Below are 22,373 nucleotides of genomic sequence, written 5' to 3'. Positions count from 1 at the left end.
GGAACCGGTTATAAAGGAAAGACTGATTTTCAAATCTATTCCTGGCTTTGGCTTAAAAAAATCTGTCGGATAATGTGTGTGTGTGTGTGTGTGTGTGTGTGAGTGTGTGTGTGTGTGTGTGTGTGTGTGTGTGTGTGTGTGAGTGTGTGTGAGTGAGTAAAAGGACACTTCCCCAAGCTCCTGATCTGCTACAAGCTGTAACATTCCTCCCATCCCTGACCCTGCTGCCAGCTGGGGAGGCTACGGAAGCTTTTTAGCCTGCAGTAGATCAGGAGCTTGAGCCTCACATGGGGGACATTTATGAAGACAGGCGAGTATGCCAGTCTTCAATGAAGTGCAACCCCCTTTTACCCAGCTGGATTTACTAGGAGGCGCATGCCTCTTAGTAAAACCAGCCAGCCCTGTGCCCAGCAAATGCTCTGCTCAACAAATCTACACCACATGTAAATCATGATAAATCATGCATGGAAGGAGGCCACGCCCACCCACTGCCGGTCTATCAGGAGAGAGGGTATATGGCAGGAATACACCAGGGGCGCAAAGACATTAAATACAGTCTACATGTGGCAGACTCTATTAGAAAATTAATGTAATTTAATTACTTCTATTTAAAAATCTCCAGTCTTCCAGTACTTGCCAGCTGCTGTATGTTCTGCAGGAAGTGGTGTATTCTTTCCGTCTGACACAGTGCTCTCTGCTGCCACCTCTGAACCTAACAGGAACGGTCCATAGCAGTAGCAAATCCCCGTAGAAAACTTTTCCTGCTCTGGACAGTTCCTGTTAGGGACAGAGGTGGCAGCAGAGAGCGCTGTGTCAGACTGGAAAAAATACACTACTTTCTGCAGGACATACAGCAGCTGTAAAGTACTGAAATACTGGAGATTTTTTTTAAAGTAGTAATTTACTAATTTTTATAACTGCCTGCCAACAGTTGATTAAAAACCACAACGAAATTTATTTTCCTCCAGAGTACCCCTATAATTACTGTCCCATTTATGGGGTTATTTAAAAGGACACTAAATGCTTTGTCCCATTAAGGCGATACCTGTATAACAGACATATTTTAGGGCAGGTGGCCTCTATATTCAAGGATTGTCTACGATGTGACACAGGCTTGCTGCCACAATTCAGCAGCCAATCAGCGCATGAGTTTGCCAGCTAACTTGTGTTCCATATGGCTGCTGTTTTCTAGTTGCATACAGCCGGGAGCCCATGTGTTTTCACCCTAACTTTCACAGATCATACATCCAGTATTTCTTCTTGATTGAATCAAACCTTTAATTTCTTCCAACAGACTTATCCATTGGTCAGGAATACCTAAGCACGTCAATGCTTGTGCTGACCGCTCACTCAGGTTCTAAACACATCTAATACAGTTTTCCTCTTGCACTTGTTTCTACGACCTTCAAGTTGCTTGATCTGAAGGTCACTGCTTAATTATTCTTCTGATCTCTGCAGGGAATAGTTCCTTTTTATTATTACTCTTGGTATTATTTCCCTTTAGGACATAAAGCCGCCAAGTTTAGGTGAACTTACACATACAGATGCAGCATGCAATTCATTTACCATATCCTATATTAGATTATAAATAATAAGATGTATTTTTATGTCTGGTAATAAATGGATCATGTTCAATATAATAAGAAAAAAAAAAAAAAAACAACAATCAACACATGCTCCTATGTATGGGGAGGAAGCGTGGGAGATATAAGCGACAGTAGATAGGGTATGCTCTCATTTCAGAACAAGCGCCGAAATTTTAAGCAGTAGCTGTGCACCCTTCCGCCTGTCCCATAGACTCAATGATATTCTGAAGCTCAATCCACTGTCCAGGGCTCCAGATGGCGACCAAAATGGTCGCCAATGCGACTGACATTTTGCAAATGGCGCCCAGATTTATTAATCTGGGCGCCATTTGCGACTGGCCCCGGCGGCGGCGCGCTGTCTCTTTAAGATGCGCGGCTGATGCGCGGCTGCCGGGGGTGTCCCGTCCTATCCCCGGCAGCGCGGCGCATCAGTGAGCTGCCTGGGGCCCTGACTTCCGGCACAGGAAGCGCACGTCAGAGACGCTTCCTGTGTCAGAAGTCACAGCCCCGGCGTACACTGACGCGCCGCGCTGCCGGGGATAGGATGGGACACCCCCGGCAGCCGCGCATCAGCCGGGGACAGCACCTAAAGAAGAAGAGGATCGCCGGGGGAGCGGGTTGTCAGGTGAGTTTGTGTGTTTGTTTTTTTTTAAATATTGCTTAGCATAGAGGAGAGGGGGGGGGGCTTTATAATGGGGGGAAGAGAAGGGGGGCATCTATAATGGGGGGAGAAGAGGGGCCATCTTCAAGGGGGGGAGAGGGGGCCATCTATAAGGGGAGGGGGTATCTATAAGGGGGGGAGAAGAGGGGGCATCTATAATGGGGGGGGGGGAGAGGGGGCATCTATAAGGGGAGGGGGTATCTATAAGGGGGGGAGAAGAGGGGGCATCTATAATGGGGGGGGGGGAGAGGGGGCATCTATAAGGGGAGGGGGTATCTATAAGGGGGGGAGAAGAGGGGGCATCTATAATGGGGGGGGGGGAGAGGGGGCATCTATAAGGGGAGGGGGTATCTATAAGGGGGGGAGAAGAGGGGGCATCTATAATGGGGGGGGGAGAAGGGGCATCTATAAGGGGAGGGGGTATCTATAAGGGGGGAGAAGAGGGGGCATCTATAATGGGGGGGGGAGAGGGGGGCCATCTATAAGGGGAGGGGGTCATCTATAAGGGGGGGAGAAGAGGGGGCATCTATAATGGGGGGGGGAGAGGGGGCCATCTATAAGGGGAGGGGGGTCATCTATAAGGGGGGGGGTCATCTATAAGGGGGGGAGAAGAGGGGGCATCTATAATGGGGGGGAGAGGGGGCATCTATAAGGGGAGGTGGTATCTATAAGGGGGGGGAGAGGGGGCATCTATAATGGGGGGGAGGAGGGGGCATCTATAATGGGGGTAGAGGGGGTCATCTATAAGGGGAGGGGGCCATCTATAAGTGTAGGGCAAACTGGCTGCAGACACTGGGAGATAGATATATGCACAATTATTATTATCAGGGCCCCTCAGGTGTCTGTATTGTAGGGGGTCACTTGCATTAGTCACTAGGTGAGAGATATATCTATCTATATACACATCTTGTGGGGGGTCACTATGGCTGCAGTCATAAGTCTAGCTCAGTATGTATAGACTGTTGCAAGCTTTTAAAGGGAACCTGTCACCCCCGGTGACGGGGTGACAGGCTCCCAACCCCCCGTTAGAGCCCCCTATACTCACCTCATCGCGCCGGGTCCCGCTTCTGAAGATGGTCGGGTCACGGAGAGCTCAGCCGCTGCAGCCCGGCGCGCACACTGAGAGATGAGTCCAACACTCATAGAGAATGACAGAGCGCTGGACTCTCCCGTCATTCTCTATGAGCGTTGGACTCATCTCTCAGCGCACGCCGGGCTGCAGCGGCTGAGATCTCCGTGACCCGACCATCTTCAGAAGCGGCACCCGGCGCGATGAGGTGAGTATAGGGGGTTCTAACGGGGGGTTGGGAGCCTGTCACCCCGGCACGGGGGTCGACAGGTTCCCTTTAAGTTCAAGTTCAGAAGAGTAAGCCTCATTAGAAGGCTAGCCAAGTGAAGCTGAAGTACTGAGTCAGACTGAAAACGTTCAACATGGAAACTTGCAACTTGACAACCATATACAAACTAAGAAAAGAAAGGATCTAAAGGAGGAGGATGCTGCCGTGGCCTCTGTACACAGTAAGTTCCATGTAACATAACATTAATTTTACATGGTTTAAAATGTTGGCGACCAAATATTCTATTTGGCGCCTAAATTTTTCAGGTTAGGAGCCAATGGCTCCTAGGTAAATTTTTTAGTCTGGAGCCCTGCTGTCCACATAAAGAATTGACAATTTTTTGTGGGGGGGGGGGGGGGGGGGGGGCGGATTAAGCTTCAGAATATCAATGAGTCTATGGGACATGCGGAACGTCAAGTGGAGTTCGGCGTTTGTTCCGCTGCGGGAACATAGCCCTAGTTAATAAAGTATATGACCTCCATTATACATCTTCAATAACTCTTTGGAAGTATCTCTCCCATCCACTTCTTACATATCGACAGTCATGTGTTCTCTATGTGGAGAAAAGGGGTAAGCTGCTGCCATACTGCTCTAGTGCCGGCTTTTCTCTCTGAGAATAAAGTGATCGGGCAGTTAAAATCCATCACGCCTGACTGCTACCTTCACCAACACGATCTGTCAGTGGAGAATCAGATGCACCCCCCCCCCCCCCCCCCATATACACCTTATACAGACAGCTAAACCAGCCACAGGTTAAGCCACCTTTAGAATTATGTGTATGGAGGGCCTTCAATTTTTTTAGAGCGATTTGTAGTTTACTTCTATTTAAAACTACATATCAGCTGCTGTATGTCCTGCAGGAAGTGGTTTCTTCCCAGCTGCCACCTCTGTCCATGTAAGGAATAGGAGGGTCCAAACTAGACGGGCCCTGTCCAAAGCAGGAGTTTTCTATGAAGATTTGCTACTACTCGGGACAGCTTTTTTTTTTTTTTTTTTTTTTTGGGGGGGGGGGGGTTAGGATTCAATTTTGTTGCACTCAGCAGGATAAACCACTTCATATTTTTATGCTATATTCCCGCCGTCTATTGATACTGATGGCAGCAACTAATGAAAAAGTGTCAGGCTGGAAAGGACACAGCGCTTCCTACAGGACATACAGCAGGCTCTCACCCACTATCATGTGGCAGCCCACCATTAACCCCTTAAACGCCACAATGGCAGCGTTTAAGTGTAAGTGACTGGAGCATCTCTGGTCACTTACCGACCGGAACCCCCGCAGCGTGTCGCACTGCCTGACTGCCAGAGTTATACTGCTTACCTTTGTGCGGTCTGATCTTCTGATAGAGTCTGCCACAGGCCACAGGCAGGCTCTATGAGAAGATCACAGATTACACTGATCTCTGCTATGCTCTGGCATAGCAGTAATCAGTGTATGAAATCTATTGCATTAATGTAAAAGTAATAAGTAAAAATAATAAAAAAGTGCTTTTTTTTTTTGTTTTGTTTTTTAAATGTCCCGAAGCCCTTCCCCCAATAAAAGTGAAAATCTCCCCTTCCCATTTTATACATAAAACACATAAAAATTAAGATATTTAAGATATAATATAAAAGGCGCTATAAGAGTCACAATAGGGCCATTTTCAATATACCTGTTTGCAAAGAATAATAAAAAAAAATAATAATTCTGCTAATAAAAATAGTAAAACATTAGAAAACCTAGTAAACATGCACATCGTTGTGTTCAGACTGACCTATAGAATGACCTAAAAATGACAGTTTTACCGTAAAGTGCATTACATAAACATGGAACCCCCACAAAGTTCACAGAATCGCATTTTTTGACCCAAATTCACCCCATAAATGATATTTTAGGGGTTCCATCATTCATTTTATGGCAGATTGAAAGATGCCATTACAAAGTACATTTGTTCCTGATATAAACAAGCCCTCACATGGCCCAGTAGGTGGAAAAATAAGAGAGTTATGGGTCTTAGAAGGCGAGGAGGAAAAAACAAAACCGCAAAAGTGACAATTGGCCCAGTCCTTAAGGGCCCTATTCCACAGTAACGATAATCGGCCGCATCGGGCCCCTTTGGCCCGATTCGGCCGATTATCGTTCGGTGAAATAGAGAGAACGATCAGCCGATGATTGTGTCATCGGCTGATCGTTCATTTAGGGCCAGACCTACGGTACGGTTGAATAGCGGTGCGCGACGGGCGACCGACAATTTGAGAAGAAACAGCAGCAGCATCATCATACATTACCTGGCTGCAGGGCTTCTTCTCTGCGCTGTCTTCATCCCCGAGTCCCGCGCGCTCTATCTTCTGAATGGCCGTTCAGCTGACAGAGCGCTCAGCTAATCACAGGCCGGGACCGCCGCGGCCTGTGATTGGCTGAGTGTGGCCTGTCAGCTGACCGGCCATTCAGAAGATAGAGCGCGGGGGACCCGGGGAGGAGACGGAGCGGAGGACAAGCCCTGCAGCCAGGTAATGTATGATGCTGCAAGGACATCGGCAACAATGTCCTTGCAGCCCTCGCTCAACGATCATCGGGCCGTGGAATAGGCCCAGTAAACGAGCGGCGATCTAGCAGATCGCTGCTCGTTTACATCTTGATCGGCCCGTGGAATAGGACCCTTAGGGGTTAAGGTCCTTTTCCATGGTATAATAATAAGCCAATATTGTCATCTTCAATACTCCCAGAGAATCTGAATGTAGCAGCAATGTGCAAGCAGGAGGGAGAGAGATGTATGTGGAAAAGAACACTGGAGGGAATGCATAAAGAGCTCTTATTTTCCCAAGTAAGAAAAATGTTTAAGAATGGTAAAGAAAAAAAATTACAAATTAAAAAGGGTGCATGTAAAATGGGTGACGAGCAATCGCATTGTTTATCCATTACACTATTCCTGTACCGCCAAATGCATTGTAAATGCTGCACATTTTTCACAGTGAAAGAGATGAAGTTTTTTTTGCACCAAAATCCTTGGCAGAAAATTTGCTTTAAATTGTGCACATATATTTGTGGGCATTTCACTGCTGATCATGTAAACGGAAGAAAAAAAATCTGCACTATTTGATTTTGCTGCAGCTCAACAGTGTTTCTGCAGAAAAAAACTGCAACATTGATTTGGTCTGTAGATTAATTCATATTTTGACTGGCCCACTGAAGTCACAAAGGAAAAAAAAAAAAAAAAAAAAAAAAAAAAAAAAAAAGTACTTTGACGGCACCGAAATTTTTCAAGGTGGAAAATTATCAGCATAATTGCAGATTTTTAGCACAAAAAGCAAAAATAAATAAATAGTTTGGAGCCCCTATGTTCCCATGGCCAGCCGACCCCTTTTAATGATTACCAGCAGAGCAATCCGGATCAGCCACTGCTACTTACCGGACAGAGCACTATATTAAAACTGCTAGGGAACGGCGCCGAGGATGAAGGTAAGAGACATACCTTCATCCTCAGCAACCCGTGGCCAATAGGGAAATATCAGGAGGTTAGAATTATCTAATCTGCTGATGGTTTCCCTCTAAGGGTATGTACACATTACAGAAACATTTCAGTTCTTTCGGCGGAATCCACCCGTGCATGGAATGGAGTCTATGACATGGGCGGAGACGCACGCAGCCGTGCGGCTGTTCACCATTAACCCCTGCAGTGCTGCGATCCTGTCACTGTCTGATTGGGACCCCTGCAGTGTGGCTCAAGGGGGGGGGTGATCCTACTGACTTACCATTCTCCGTGCAGTCGGCTCATTGACCATATTACATACTGTAGAGTCTGCCACAGGCGGGCTCCATGTAAAGATCACAGATTACACTGATCAATCCGGAAGTAATTTTTCCCTTGTGGTGATGTCACAACTTGGGGTAAAAATGCCTGTCCCAGCTGATGGACTGGCTGCTCAGCCAATCAGGAACTGGAGCGGCGTCCCGCCCCAGTCACTGACTGGTTGAGCACCCAGTCCATCGCCTGGGTATGACAAGTACATGCCAGAGATCCGAGCCCGGCAGGGGTCCCAAGGCCAGTCCCGCCGCTCACTGGGGGCACAAGAGGAGGCAAGTGCCTACTTGTTATCAAATTCCCCCCTGCCTCTGTCGGATTTTCAAAATTCCCGGACTTCTCCTTTAAGGGGTTAAAACAACACTATACATATGTCTTGGTGTCCCCTTTCACTGCACATGTGTACAGCTTGCATTGTATGGTCAGCTCTCCTGTCAAACAGCACAACCTCTGTAACCACAGTGACATTACTGACTAAATTGTTACATAACAAAAAAGCACTGTCTTCTAGTAAGCTGCAGAGCTGATATTATAATTAGCCTAAGTTAAAGGAGAAGTCCGGCAAAATTTTTTATTTAAGTATTGTATTGCCCCCCAAAAGTTATACAAATCCCCAATATACACTTATTACAGGAAATGCTTATAAAGTGCTTTTTTCCCTGCACTTACTACTGCATCAAGGCTTCACTTCCTGGATAACATGGTGATGTCACTTCCTGGATAACATGGTGATGTCACGACCCGACTCCCAGAGCTGTGTGGGCTGTGGCTGCTGTAGAGGATGATAGGAGAGGGATGCTCAGTGTCCCTCCAGTGCCCTGTGTCCCTCAGTGTCCCCCTGCCATCATCCTCTCCAGCAGCCACAGCCCGCACAGCTCTGGGATGTAGTAGTAAGTGCAGGGAAAAAAGTAATTTCTAAGCATTTTCCGTAATAAGTGTATATTGGGGATTTGTATAACTTTTGGGGGGCAATACAATACTTTAATAAAAATTTTCGCTGGACTTCTTTAACTGCGCTCAGTTGATATACAACCTGCATGATATGTGAAACCCAGTTGGGAAGCAGACACACATTAGTGATTTGCACACAATTACACGTTTCCCCCTGAACATTCAGTACTGAATTCACTGGAAAATCTGCACCAAAATGTCCATGATTTGATGTGAATTACTGTAAAAATCTCAGCAGAAAATGTAACTACATGTGAAATTACAGGGTAGATTTTTTACTCTCCACAACCCGACCCCACAAGCTCTCTCTCTCCAGGCACGGGGCAGTGCATAGTGACAGGTACCCTTTAGGGCCAGCTGCAGCATAATACCCAGGCAAGTCCTAGCCCGACCATGAGTCTGATGACCTGAGCTGCCAGTAAGAGTCATTAGACCCAGGGTCAGGCTGGGACTTGCGGTCATAATGCAGATGCAAAAATGTGCACATATGATGCTGGTGCGACACAAACCCCAGGCTTACCAATACTGATACAACATATTGACCTTAATAAGCAAGGGTGTTTACAAGCAGAATGCACAGATGCTGTATGCGGCATACGCAGTCAGTTTTGGAGGCGTTCCATATGCTGCCATATGGTGCCTGTCATTTAGTAGCTAATAGAACTTTTTCTTCCTCCAGAATTTCATATAAAATGAGGGAAAGGGGAGGGGACATGTGCGTCTGTCAAATTGGAAGATTTGGTGGTACAACAAGGGCCCAAAAAAGTATGCAACATAGGCATCATACTAGGGATCCACAACATATACCTATAATACAGCCATGTCCAACGTTTCAACTAGAGTTGAGCAAACTTTGATCACGATCAGAATCGTCCGAACAAGAGTGTGTGGTATTTGAATTACCGGTGGTTGCTGAAGTTGGATGCAGCCCTAGGGAGTCCTGAAAGATTTGACACGTCAATTCTTTCGGCAGATAGCGGAATCAGGCCGCCCATAGAATGGTGTCTATGGAGCCGGTGGAAAGGCAAGCTACGGAATCCGTCGGAAATTCTCTGCTCGGGTTCTGTAGTGTGAACCTACCCTAACTTTGCACTGTGTTAGAGTTCTTTTACACGCACAGATTATCTGACTGATCTTTTTAAGCCAAAGCCAAGAACAGACTTTAAACAGAGAACAGGTCATAAAGTAAACACTGAGATTTCTCATCTTTACCAATCCTTTCCTGGCTTTGGTTTAAAAAAACTGTCAGATAATCTGTGTAAAAGGACCCTTAGAATGACACAGATGTTTTTTTTCTTTTATGGGGCAGTGCAGAGTCTACCCCCAATGGTAGATGAAAAAAGCATCTGGTATTTGCATGAGCTTGGCAGCAGCTTTAAAGAGATACTCCAGTGGAAAAAAAAATGTTTTTAAATCAACTGGTGTCAGAAAGTAAGAAAGATTGATAATTTACTTCTATTTAAAAATCTCAAGTCTTCCAGTAGTTATCAGCTGCTGTATGTCCTGAAGGAAGTGGTATATTCTGTCCAGTCCAACACAGTGCTTTCTGCTGCCAGCTGTGGTCATTGGCCGCCCATCAGGGCAATGACGATAAAGGGAAACTGACAGCACAGATATGTATACATTGGGCTCTGTAATATGTATATATCTGTGCTGTCTGTCTCCAAGGCTACACGAATGATACATGGATAGTTCATGCGCTAGATTTCTTGTGCCGTGTAAAGGCACTGCAAACAATCTTGCCAAACAGTGGCCACCCGCGGCCATGAAATTTGTTGGCCTAAAAGTAACCATATAACATATTATGTTATCACCTCTATACTTACAAGGTGACAACCAGATTTGAAACTTTAAGGGAGCGTTCACACGTACAGGATCTGCAGCAGATTTGACGGCGCAGATTTAAATCTGCAGCAGATCCACAGCAGATTTGACGGCCCACAGTTACTTTGCATTGAATATGCGCCATCAAATCTTCTGCAGATCCTGTACGTGTGAACGCACCCTTAGGGTAAGTTCACACGTACAGGATCTGCAGCAGATTTGATGTTGCAGGCGTTTCATAACAACGGCCGTATTTCATGAAATAAAGCCATTTTTACATAGTGTGAACATAACCTAAGGGTACAAACACACACACCATATACGCAGAAGATTTGATGGTGCAGATTTGATGCTGTGTTCAGTTATTTAGATCTAAACTGCTGGGTATCTGCTGCGTATTGCAGCAGTAAATACGCAGCATATACGCTGTGTGTGTTTGTACCCTTAAAGGTGCCTTCACACCTACCGGATCCACAGCGGATCTCACTTCTGCGGATTCGAAGAGAGAACCGCTGCGGATCCGGTACCATTCACCCCTATGATAGCACATATTCACAGCGGGATTAATATCCCGCTGTGAATTTGTGCTTTAACCCCTCGCTGTCCGCCGCCCCGCCGCCGCATTAGCCCATCCTCGGCCGCATCCCCCATCTCCAGCCGCATCCCGCCATCCCCAGTAGCCCGCCGCCGAGAGCATAAAGTACCTGCTCGGCGGCGCGGCTGCAGTGAGGCTCCCGGCTCCGGTCCCGCTAATGAGTGAGACCGGAGCCGTGAACCTCACTGCAACCGCGCCGCCGAGCAGGTGCTTTATGCTCTCGGCGGCGGGCTGTAGGATGCGGCCGGGGATAGGGGATGCGGGCTGCGGCGGGGGATGGGGGGGGGGGATGTGGCGGGGGATGGCGGAATGCGGCCGGAGATGGGGGATGCGGCCAAGGATGGGCTAATGCGGCGGCGGGGCTGCGGACAGCGAGGGGTTAAAGCACATATTCACAGCGGGATGTTAATCATATCATAGGGGTGAATGGTAACGGATCCGCAGCGGTTCTCACTTCGAATCCGCAGAAGTGAGATCTGCTGTGGATCCGGTAGGTGTGAAGGCACCCTAAAGGGTATATATTTTGCTTTGTACTTTTTTGGTCTTAATGGACAGAGTTTCTTCATTTTTCTTCTAAAGTCTCTGTAGCTTGCTATGCGGGTTCAATTTTCTTCTTTTACTGTACAAGCTAAACAATTCTCCACTACACACTGCTTTCTGTGTGCTCTCCTCTTTCTCCAGCTGTGTGGGCTGCCCTCCAAAGTTTATCTCCCCCACCTTTGATCTGGTGTGTAACTCACTCACTTTACTATCTTTTGATATCAGAGATGAGGGAACCTCAAGCATTATTTGGTTCTTTCGAATCCGAAGGCTCTAAATTCGATTAGCTGTGGCTGAAGAAGTTGGATGCAGGCCTAGGGAGTCCTGTAAAACATGGAAACAGCCTATGACCTTAAGGGTACAAACCCACACACCGTATACGCAACAAATACGCAACAGATTCGATGGTGCAGATGTGATACTGTGTTCAGTTCTTTAGATCTAATCTGCTGCGTATCGCAGCAGTAAATACACTGCGTATACATTGTGTGTGTTTGTACCCTAAGACTACATCCAACTTCTGCAGCCACCAGTAAACAAATGCAGTACAATGTAGGCATACAGTCAGATACATAGGGCGCCATTGTAAAGAAACAAAGCAAGGTATTCATATTTACAGAATGTCTTTGTATGTTATATCGCGGTCTATCTACATAGAGTTAGGGCCAAAATATTTGAAACTGACACTTAGGCTTGGTTTACACTATGTTTTGGCAATCCATTTTTTTACATCTGTTTTATGCAAAAACGGATGCATTTGTGTGCATCTGTTCTGATCCGTTTTTTCATTGACTTCCATTATTTAAAAAAAAAAAAAAAAAAAAAAAAAAAGACGAGGAAACATCAAAATACATCTTTTTTTATACACAAAAATGTGGTCTGCAACATTTTTGTGTATGATAAAAAAAAGGATTTTTTTTTTATTTTATTTTTTTTTTGCATACAACGAATTGTGAATCCAGCCTAATTTTGGTTTTCACAAAGATTGCTGCTTCAGTTCTTATAGCTTATGAAAAGTGATCAGCTGAATTGCAATAAATTACTAAGTTATTCTTTGCCATAAAAATGTATTTAATCATGAAAGCCATATTTCAGCTGTGCTACTAAGTGACCTGCTAACATTTCAGTGATTTTCTCGCTCGCTCAGAAGAAAGTGTTAATGAAGACAAGAGAGCGGATGCCACTCGGTCAGGCTGATTGAATTATAAGAGCAGGCTGGTTGCTTTAAAGGGAACCTGTCACGTCGCTGCTGCTCTGCAAGTACCTTGTAGCTGCCGGGCACAGCTCTCCAGCGCTGTTCCTACCAGTCTGGGGCAGGGCGACACGTTTAACGCGGTACGATTATTGTGTTAAAACAATCATTTTGTGTAAATGCAGGCAACGATGAAAAAGACCAACGAGAAATCGTTCATCGTACGTTTGGTGCTAATCAATCGCTGTAATTCCACATTTGTTCTTTGTATTATTTCGCTAATCATTTACTAATCGTTCAGTGTAACGATCCGTTTACACAGAGCGATAATTCGCCCAATCGATCGTTTAACGATTTTGAAGAAACAATTTGGTTTTTATACCGACCAGCGTTTAGACAGAAAAATCGTTATTGCGATCGCTTAAGCCCATCTTACACATAGGGTGAATCTTTGAAAGACTGTTTACACAAAGCGATCTGCAAATTTTTAGCGAACGACCAACGACCATTTGAGAACATGTTGAAAGATTAAAATGAACGATTTCTCGCTCGTCGATTGATCGTTCGCTGTGTTTACACAAGCCGATTATCGCTCAAATACAATCGTTATTGCGAAAATTCGAGCAATAATCATTCCGTAATAATCATTCTTTCAATGTGTCCTATTACACTAAACCAGTGATTTTCAACCTTTTTTGAGCCGCGGCACACTTTTATACTTAAAAAATCCCGGGGCACACCACCAACTAAAATGGCACAAAATGACACTAAAACAGTACATATTATACATATAGTTAATAATATAGATTCTAAATGTACTTATACTCAGTGTGAAACCTGGGCCTGTTTTCTTCTACCCCCCATGCTTCTCTCCACCATACTTCTCCCCTGTGCTTCTCTCCACTATACTTCTCCCCCCTGCTTCTCTCCACCATACTTCTCCCCCCTGCTTCTCTCCTGTGCTTCTCTCCACCATACTTCTCCCCCCTGCTTCTCTCCACCATACTTCTCCCCCCTGCTTCTCTTCTGTGCTTTTCTCCACCATACTTCTCCCCCCTGCTTCTCTCCACCATACTTCTCCCCCCTGCTTCTCTCCACCATACTTCTCCCCCCTGCTTCTCTCCTGTGCTTCTCTCCACCATACTTCTCCCCCCTGCTTCTCTCCACCACACTTCTCCCCCCTGCTTCTCTCCTGTGCTTCTCTCCACCATACTTCTCCCCCCTGCTTCTCTCCACCATACTTCTCCCCCATCCCCAAGTTTCTCTCTCCCCTGCTTCTCCCCCATCCCCAGGTTTCTCTCCCCCATTGTTTTCTCCTGTTTCACAGGGGCATCATAGTTTGGGGAACTTTCCCCGGGGCACACCCGACCATGTGTCGCGGCACACTAGTGTGCCACGGCACACTGGTTGAAAATCACTGCACTAAACGATTGGCCTGAATGGTCGGTATTCAGCCAAGTAATGATACGTTTACACAGACCGATTGCTTTTATTATTATCGATTATCTTCCCATGTAAACCCATGTAAGAATCAAACGATGAGTGAGAAATCACTGGTCGTCGTCTTTCAGCATGTTCGTAGATCTGTTCGTGTAAGCGCTCTTTTACTTTCAAATCAACTGAAGACTTAGGATTTTTTTTTAAAAAAAGAAGTAAATTACCAATCTATATAACACCGGTTCATTTGAAAGAAAGATTTGGGCTGGATAACCCCTTTTTGTGCATCTGTGTTCTCTGTAGATGCAGTAAAGCAGAATAAATAGTGGAGCTCCATCATTCATGTTCATAGGCTGCAGGACCTTCAGGCTCCTTGAGCATGCTATCTGCACAGAGGACCTGGCTACTGTGAAAGACTACACAGAGGACCTTTCTAACAGTACCTGCAGAGGAGACCTCACTACTGGGGGATTTATAAATGGGGGGGGGGGCGTGATCAATGGGTAAAATTACATTTGGGGAAAGACCTACCTCAGTGGGAAAACTAACTGCCTACAGGGGGCACCTACCTAATGAAGATGACTAGCTACTAGGGAAACTACCTAATTGAGGTAATTATCTACTGAGGGCCTCTATCTACAGGAGCAACCTACTCAGTGTGAGAGGGGGGGGGGGGGGGACACTACCCCTTTCCCCAAACCAATTATCTACCCACTTTACTGTGTGAGACACCAAAGGGAGGTGGGGACATTATTACCATTTGGGGCAATATATATGGGGAAAGATGAGGAGGGAGCTGGAATAATGTGAAGATGTATGTCTGCCAGGTTCTGCAGGGATGAATTATGGAGGGGAAAAAAACATCTAAAAGAAAAGGGAAACTTAACAACTCAAACAGGGGGGGGGGGGGGGGGGGCGGGGGAGTCACTAGATGTAACTGCACTGTAATCTGTTATAGGGTCTAAATAGTCTGAGGTGGTAATAATGGCAGTAATGCTGTGGCGGTAATATTATTTAGGCATTCAGTAGAGGTATCTTTGGTAATACAGTGGTGCCTTGGTTTAAGAGTAACTTGGTTTAAGAGCGTTTTGGTTTAAGAGCTCACACTTTTTCAAAATTGTGACTTGGTTTAAGAGCATTGCTTTGGTTTAAGAGCTCCCTGTACTGGGTGGGAGCGGGAGTGGAGGAGGGGCATGGTCTGCATAGCGGGGTCTACAGCTCTGTACTCTGACCCAGGAAGTCTCCCTCACCTTCCAAATCATAGCAGATCCACTTCAGGCTGGGGCTTACATCAGGGGACAGGACTGTGGAGGTAATCTCTGCATAGCTGTAACCAATCTCTCCCCGGACAGAGAGTGCTGCATGCATGTGCCCACATATGTCCTGCTCATTCCTTCATGCTCCCTGCAGTCTCTGTCCGCCCTTGTGTTTCCCATCCTCTCCATTACTGCGCAGTAACTTATAATATCACATATTCTGCTGTTTCTTAATGTTTGTTTCATTTGTTTTACATGTTATTCAGAATAATAAATCATTATTTTTGGGGTGTGGAACCAATTGTCTGCATTTCTATGATTTGTTATGGGGAAATTTGTTTTGGTTTAAGAGTGGATTTGGATTACAAGCAGAGTCCCGGAACGAATTATGCTTGTAATCCAAGGCACCACTGTATATCAATATATCAACCCTGAGTGGCAGAGGGTTCTGCAGCCTGATAGTTATTTTTGTAGGGTTTTACCTAGTTGTGCTTGCTCGCATTATTTTTCACAGCAGTTGTGCTTAGATAATGCAATTTTCTCCTACTGAGACCAAAGGCGAAAAACTTCACAGCCACAGTAAAGGTGTGAGAAAGTGTATATTCTAATGAATAGCAGTGGGTACAGTGTGTATTATAATGAGAATCAGGGAGGTCAGTGCATATTGTAACAAATTTCAGGGGGTCTAGTGTATACGATAGCAAATTTCAGAGATCACGGTTTGAGCTTCTGGGAGCTGTAGTTTTACCTGTTACAATAATCTAATCACTTAGGTTTATTATTATAATTCATGTTGTCAAGATTATTTGAGGGCACAAATGGTTTCCTTTTAAGGGGTTGTTTACAAAAAAAAAAAAAAAAAATTATTTCAGATTAACTGGTGCCAAAAAGTGCTTGTAATTTACTTCTACAAAAAAAAAATCAAAATTTTTTCCAGTACTTATCAGTTGCTGTTTGTCCTGCAGGAAGTGGTGTATTCTTTCTAGTTTGGACAGCATGAAATGTTTTCTATGGGGATTTGCTTCTGCTTGGGACAGTTCCTGACATGGGCAAAGGTGGCAGCAGAGAGCACTGTGTCAGACTGGAGAAAATACACCACTTCCTGCAGGACATACAGCAGATGATAAGCACTGGAAGACTGGATATTTTTTAATAGAAGTAAACTACAAATCTCTGGCACCAGTTGATTTAAAAGAATTTTTTGTGAACTACCCCTTTAAGCTTTAGAGTGAATTATTGCCTTATTTGCTTTGTTTGTGTATGACTCTACAGGCAAACAAAATACTACAGTCCACCTACAGCAGATGTAGTGAGTAAACTAGGTGGGCCAATGGCAACATTAGATGTCTCCCCTAAATTCCAATCGGATGGTCCAATAACATTTCCTGATAGCCGGCTCCATAATGAATATTTCCTGCTCTGCTTAGTGAATTGCTGTTGTGCAACATTATTACAGTTTAAGTTTGGCCAAAAAAATGGCCAAATCGCAGAGCGTCCACGAGCAAGTTGCAGTTGTGAGTAACTGCACAACGATGGCAAAGAGGTATGTGATTTGTGACTGGCTGCTTCGTACTGCGACACTATGCATCAACATTATGTGTGAAAATTAGAGATGAGTCCGACTGTTCCACATTTGGATACCGGTGGCTGTAGTTTTATGCAGCCCTAGGGAGTCCTGGTGGATACAGTGTATGGCCTATGGCTGTATCCACAGTGTCGGACTGGGGTCTCTGAGGCCCACCAGAGGAAATTATCCTGGGGGCCCACCAATGAAGAAACAGTAAAAAACAAAACGTCAGTCAGTGTTTGTGCAGATTCTAAAGCTAAGGGCCCACAGGAGGATCCTCTGGTGGATCCATGTTTTCCGGGACTCCCTAGTGCTGCATCCAACTTCTTCAGCCACCACTTGAGCTCATCTCTAGTGATGATGCATTGTGATACCTATCGGTGCGTCATACAAAGTCGCCATGTAATCATAGTTTAAAGCAGACATGTCAAACTCTGCCCCCCCCCCCAGGACATAAATTGATTTCCTAGAGCTGGCCCACCAATGTCACAGCAGATTATTATATGGGTGGTCCGGATGGCCGTTCAGACCACCTATATTATAATCTTCTAGGACACAGGCAGTTTTAAGCACGAGGCCTTAAAGTGAGTGAAACACTTTCGGGCAGCATCACCACACAGGTCCTGCCCAGTCATTGACAACTATAGGGGAAACTATTGTCTGAGCTGAATACTATGTGGAGCACTACTGAGAGGGCTGGTTTTTAAGTAAGGCAATATTACAAGGGCTTACTATTATATTGGGAGTACTATTACTCCATAGGGCACTATTGTGATGTCTGACTATTATATGGGGCACTAATGGGAGGGCTGGATCTATGTGCGACAATATTGGAAGGGCTGCACGCTTCAATTAATATCATGGTTGGCCCACTCCAATATTGGCCCACTATGTATCTGAGTTTGACACCCCTGGTCTAAAGTACTGAGACCACCAACACAACTGGTGGCCAATCATACTCCGGCCCCCCGACTAGAAGCGGTCTAGTAAGGTTGGGCTCCCTCCTGGGATGTATTTTCCATTTCTCTGCTCAGTCACTGGAGGAGAACACAGAACTGTACTGATCCACGCTGGACATGAGCGTCGCCCTGTGTGCCCGGCCTGAGCAGTCTAGTTTCCGCAATGTAACCCATGCAAAGTATATAATACAGGGGGGAAAAAAGTGTGTGGCAATCTACCCAATGTAATGGCATCTATACACTGTAAGGCTATGTTCATACATGGTAAGAGACATGGAACGGCCAGTCTCTGAAAAGATCATCCCGGCGGATTACCGGCCAGATCCGTGCGCCCCGCATCAGAACTCCCCTGTGTATACTATAGAGCAGGGGTCTCAAACTCGCGGCCCAACTGCGGCCCTCGGGACACTAGTTTGCGGCCCCCACCTCAATGGTAGCTTTCCTGTAAGTGCGGCCCTGACACTGTGCTTGTCTTCGAGAGGCCGGCCGAACTGCTGCAGCCGACCCTGATGCCGGCCCCCCTCTGCCGCGTCATCAGCTTAACTTTATGCTCAGCCAATCGCGGCTGAGCAGCTGATGACGCGGCAGAGGGGGGGCCGGCATCAGGGACGGCTGCAGCTGTTCGGCCGGCCTCCCGAAGACGACGGAGAGGTGGGCGGCGGCGGTGGGAGGGGAGGTGTGCGGCGGTGGTGCGGGGCAGATGAGCGGTGCAGGGGCCTACAGCCGCCTAGCAGAGCCTCCGCATGCAGCTCCCCGGTCTCTGGAGGAGGAGGCCGTGGGGACTGCAAGGTCATTGCATCGCTGCAAGTCCTGGGGTTGTTCAGCAGGATCGGGGGATGCAGTGCAGACCCCCGATCCTGCTTTACAGCCCCAGGACTTGCAGTGATGCGATCACCTCACCCTGCAGTCCCCGCGGCCTCCTACTCCAGAGATCGAGGAGCTGCATGTGCGGCTGAGAGGAGAGCGCCGGTGCCGGGGGTGAGAGGAGGAGGAGGGGTGTGTGCCCAGCTCCCCCCAGTCCCCTCTCAGTGACCCCAGCTCCCCCCAGTCCCCTGTGTCACCCCCCAGTCCCCTCTCAGAGACTCCCAGTCCCCTGTGTCACCCCCTGCTCCCCCCAGTCCCCTCTCAGAGACCCTCAGTCCCCTTTGTCACCCCCAGTCCCCTGTGTCACCCCCCTGCTCCCCCCAGTCCCCTGTGTCACCCCCAGTTCCCCTCTGTCACCCCCTGCTCCCCCCAGTCCCCTGTGTCACCCCCCAGCTCCCCTGTCACCCCCTGCTCCCCCAGTCCCGTGTGTCCCCTCTCAGAGACCCCCAGTCCCCTGTGTCACCCTCTCCTTCCCCCAGTCCCCTGTGTCACCCCCCAGCTCCCCTCTGTCACCCCCTGCTCCCCCCAGTCCCCTGTGTCACCATTCTGCTCCCCCCAGTCCCCTGTGTCACCCTCTCCTCCCCCCAGTCCCCTGTGTCACCCTCTCCTCCCCCCAGTCCCCTGTGTCACCCCCAGCTTCCCTCTGTCACCCCCTGCTTCCCTCAGTCCCCTGTGTCACCCCCTGCTCCCCCCAGTCCTATGTCACCCCCTGCTCCCCCCAGTCCTATGTCACCCCCTGCTCCCCCCAGTCCTGTGTCACCCCCTGCTCCCCCCAGTCCTGTGTCACCCCCTGCTCCCCCCAGTCCCCTGTGTCACCCCCTGCTCCCCCCAGTCCCCTGTGTCACCCCCTGCTCCCCCCAGTCCTGTGTCACCCCCTGCTCCCCCCAGTCCCCTGTGTCACCCCCTGCTCCCCCCAGTCCCCTGTGTCACCCCCTGCTCCCCCCAGTCCCCTGTGTCACCCCCTGCTCCCCCCAGTCCCCTGTGTCACCCCCTGCTCCCCCCAGTCCCCTGTGTCACCCCCTGCTCCCCCCAGTCCCCTGTGTCACCCCCTGCTCCCCCCAGTCCCCTGTGTCACCCCCTGCTCCCCCCAGTCCCCTGTGTCACCCCCTGCTCCCCCCAGTCCCCTGTGTCACCCCCTGCTCCCCCCAGTCCCCTGTGTCACCCCCTGCTCCCCCCAGTCCCCTGTGTCACCCCCTGCTCCCCCCAGTCCCCTGTGTCACCCCCTGCTCCCCCCAGTCCCCTGTGTCACCCCCTGCTCCCCCCAGTCCCCTGTGTCACCCCCTGCTCCCCCCAGTCCCCTGTGTCACCCCCTGCTCCCCCCAGTCCCCTCTGTCACCCCCTGCTCCCCCCAGTCCCCTGTGTCACCCCCTGCTCCCCCCAGTCCCCTGTGTCACCCCCTGCTCCCCCCCAGTCCCCTGTGTCACCCCCTGCTCCCCCCAGTCCCCTGTGTCACCCCCTGCTCCCCCCAGTCCCCTGTGTCACCCCCTGCTCCCCCCAGTCCCCTGTGTCACCCCCTGCTCCCCCCAGTCCCCTGTGTCACCCCCTGCTCCCCCCAGTCCCCTGTGTCACCCCCTGCTCCCCCCAGTCCCCTGTGTCACCCCGTCCTCCCCCCAGTCCCCTGTGTCACCCCCCTACTCCCCCTTGTCCCCTGTGTCACCCTCTCCTCCCCCCAGTCCCCTGTGTCACCCCCTGCTCCCCCCAGTCCCCTGTGTCACCCTCTCCTCCCCCCAGTGTCACCCCCCTGCTCCCCCTTGTCCCCTGTGTCACCCTCTCCTCCCCCCAGTCCCCTGTGTCACCCCTCAGCTCCCCCCAGTCCCCTGTGTCCCCCCCCAGTCCCCTTCTTCTTATGAAAACCTGATGCGGCCCAGCCTCACCCAGACTCTACCTCCAGCGGCCCCCGGGTAAATTGAGTTTGAGACCCATGCTATAGAGTGTGGCCGCAGCTGCTCGCTCCATAGTGTGCACTGACTGTTTCTGCGGCCGCTATTCACTGAAATGTCAGTTTTCTAAGATAGAAGGTAAGGCAACAGATTGCAACAACGGCCATACTTTTACGAAAATATACGTTGTGTGAACATAGCCTAATCTGTCGGATGAGAAGAGGACTTCAGGGCCATCTCCAGCCCGCCAGTTCCCTCACACCAGGGAGGCAGAGCCGATCTGGATGCTGTCACTGGGAGTTTATGTGGACTTCCAGCCATGACTCCGGTGTTTACACTGCAGCCTCTTCCCTCAGCCCCATCATTGACTGTTATGTTTATTACCATGACAATTCTCCCACAATGGCTGCAGATCCATAGAGCGCCCGCAGCCCATTGTCAGCACACACAAAGGATTGGCAGATTCCATAGCATATTGCACAAGGTGTGTGTGTGTGTGTGTGTGTGTGTGTGTGTGTGTGTGTGTGTGTGTATCAGTGTGTGTGTGTGTATCAGAGTGTGTGTGTGTGTGTGTGTGTGTATCAAGTGTGAGTATCCTGAGGCGATCGGGCACCTGTTGCTGCACAGCACTGCAGAGATTGGAGCATGGAGCATGCAGCATGGAAGCCGTGTCATCACACATACAGCGCTATAACAGATTACCATCACACATGACAGCAGCCCCCCTGTCACCCAGCGGCTGGTGCCCAAACAGAAGGTGCCCCGGGTGAAGTGATACACGCGGGGATGTGTGCACCTCCCGACCGGCCCGGAGGGGGCAGCGGCGCACACAGCCCAGACCACTCACCTCAGTCTCCTCCGGCACCAGCTCCACGTCGGGCCACAAATCTACCAGCTGAGCAAGCGGCATATTCCACGGGCCAGCACTCTCGTTCTCTCTCCTCACAGCACTCGGGCTACACAGGGAACGCGTAACTCCTCCCCCCGCTCGCTGACAGCGCCGAACGCACCGCCCTCCCCGCCTCCTATTGGGCTCTGTCCAAGCCCGCCTTCTTCATTGGTTGTTGTTAAGAAAGGGGCGGTAGCTCGAGGGGAGACCGCCCTCATTCTAGTCCACCCTGAGCCCTTCAGGTAAATGTTTCCTTATCAAGACTTTAGAGAAGCGGGAAAGAGAGCGCCACCTTGTGTCCTGAATTGGGAATACAGTTCCATCTACTACACTGGAAGGAATGTTTATGTGGATATGAAGACGGGACGTACAAGGAACAGGAGTCATATGGTGGCAATCTTAGTTCTAGTCTACACGAGCTGAGAGATGCTTGCTGTGGCTAGGTTTGCACATAAATAAAAATGACAGCCGTCTTTCATAGCAGCCGCCATGTGCGGTTTGGCCGCCTGTCAGTGAAATAATGGCTGTTGGTACATTATTAGGCCATGTTCACGCAATGTATGTTTTGTATAAATCACGACCGTTGTTGCAATTTGCAACAACGGCCGTGATTTATACAACACATATGTTGTAAAAATGTTGGAATATACGCTCCGGCTATGTACACGGGTGCGCCCGCATCCGAATTCAGCAGAAGTGAAGATCATCAGTAACGGATCACAGAACGGCCGGTGTTATACATAGTGTGAACATGGCCTTATACTTCAGGTGGATATTTGCCCTTTGTGGGTGTCTTAATTGAAAAGTCCAATGAATTTAACAGTAAAGATGGTGAAAAAAAAGAAAAACTGTGTGAACAGCTAACAAATAACGTATGTTGTTTAATAAATAATTGTCATGAACATTATTTGACGTCATTTAATACACTGTGTGCAAATGACATCTGTTATTCCGGAGAATTTAAAGGGGAACTATCAGCAGGTTAGACAAATCTGAGGAATCCTCAGGGAGCGTAACCTGACGAGCGGGGAAGAGGTGTGGCCTCCTCCTGCGCCT

At 48.5% G+C, this 22,373-nt stretch overlaps 1 protein-coding gene across 1 annotated transcript in view; it reads right to left on the bottom strand.

Annotated features, from left to right (window-relative positions):
- The window catches only part of RPS6KA1 (ribosomal protein S6 kinase A1), a 103,418-nt gene extending 82,010 nt beyond the window's left edge, over positions 1 to 21,408 (bottom strand). The window contains exon 1 of the mRNA XM_069971528.1: positions 21,276 to 21,408. Within this exon, the coding sequence (XP_069827629.1) occupies positions 21,276 to 21,338 (63 nt within the window). The 5' untranslated portion in view covers positions 21,339 to 21,408. The remainder of the gene's footprint in view (positions 1 to 21,275) is intronic.
- Positions 21,409 to 22,373: the final 965 nt, after the last annotated feature.

This window comes from Dendropsophus ebraccatus, chromosome 5, assembly GCF_027789765.1.
Source record: "Dendropsophus ebraccatus isolate aDenEbr1 chromosome 5, aDenEbr1.pat, whole genome shotgun sequence".
Classification (NCBI taxonomy): domain Eukaryota; kingdom Metazoa; phylum Chordata; class Amphibia; order Anura; family Hylidae; genus Dendropsophus; species Dendropsophus ebraccatus.
The sequence above is the reverse complement of the archived record's forward strand: the minus strand, read 5'-3'. Positions and strand labels throughout refer to the sequence as shown.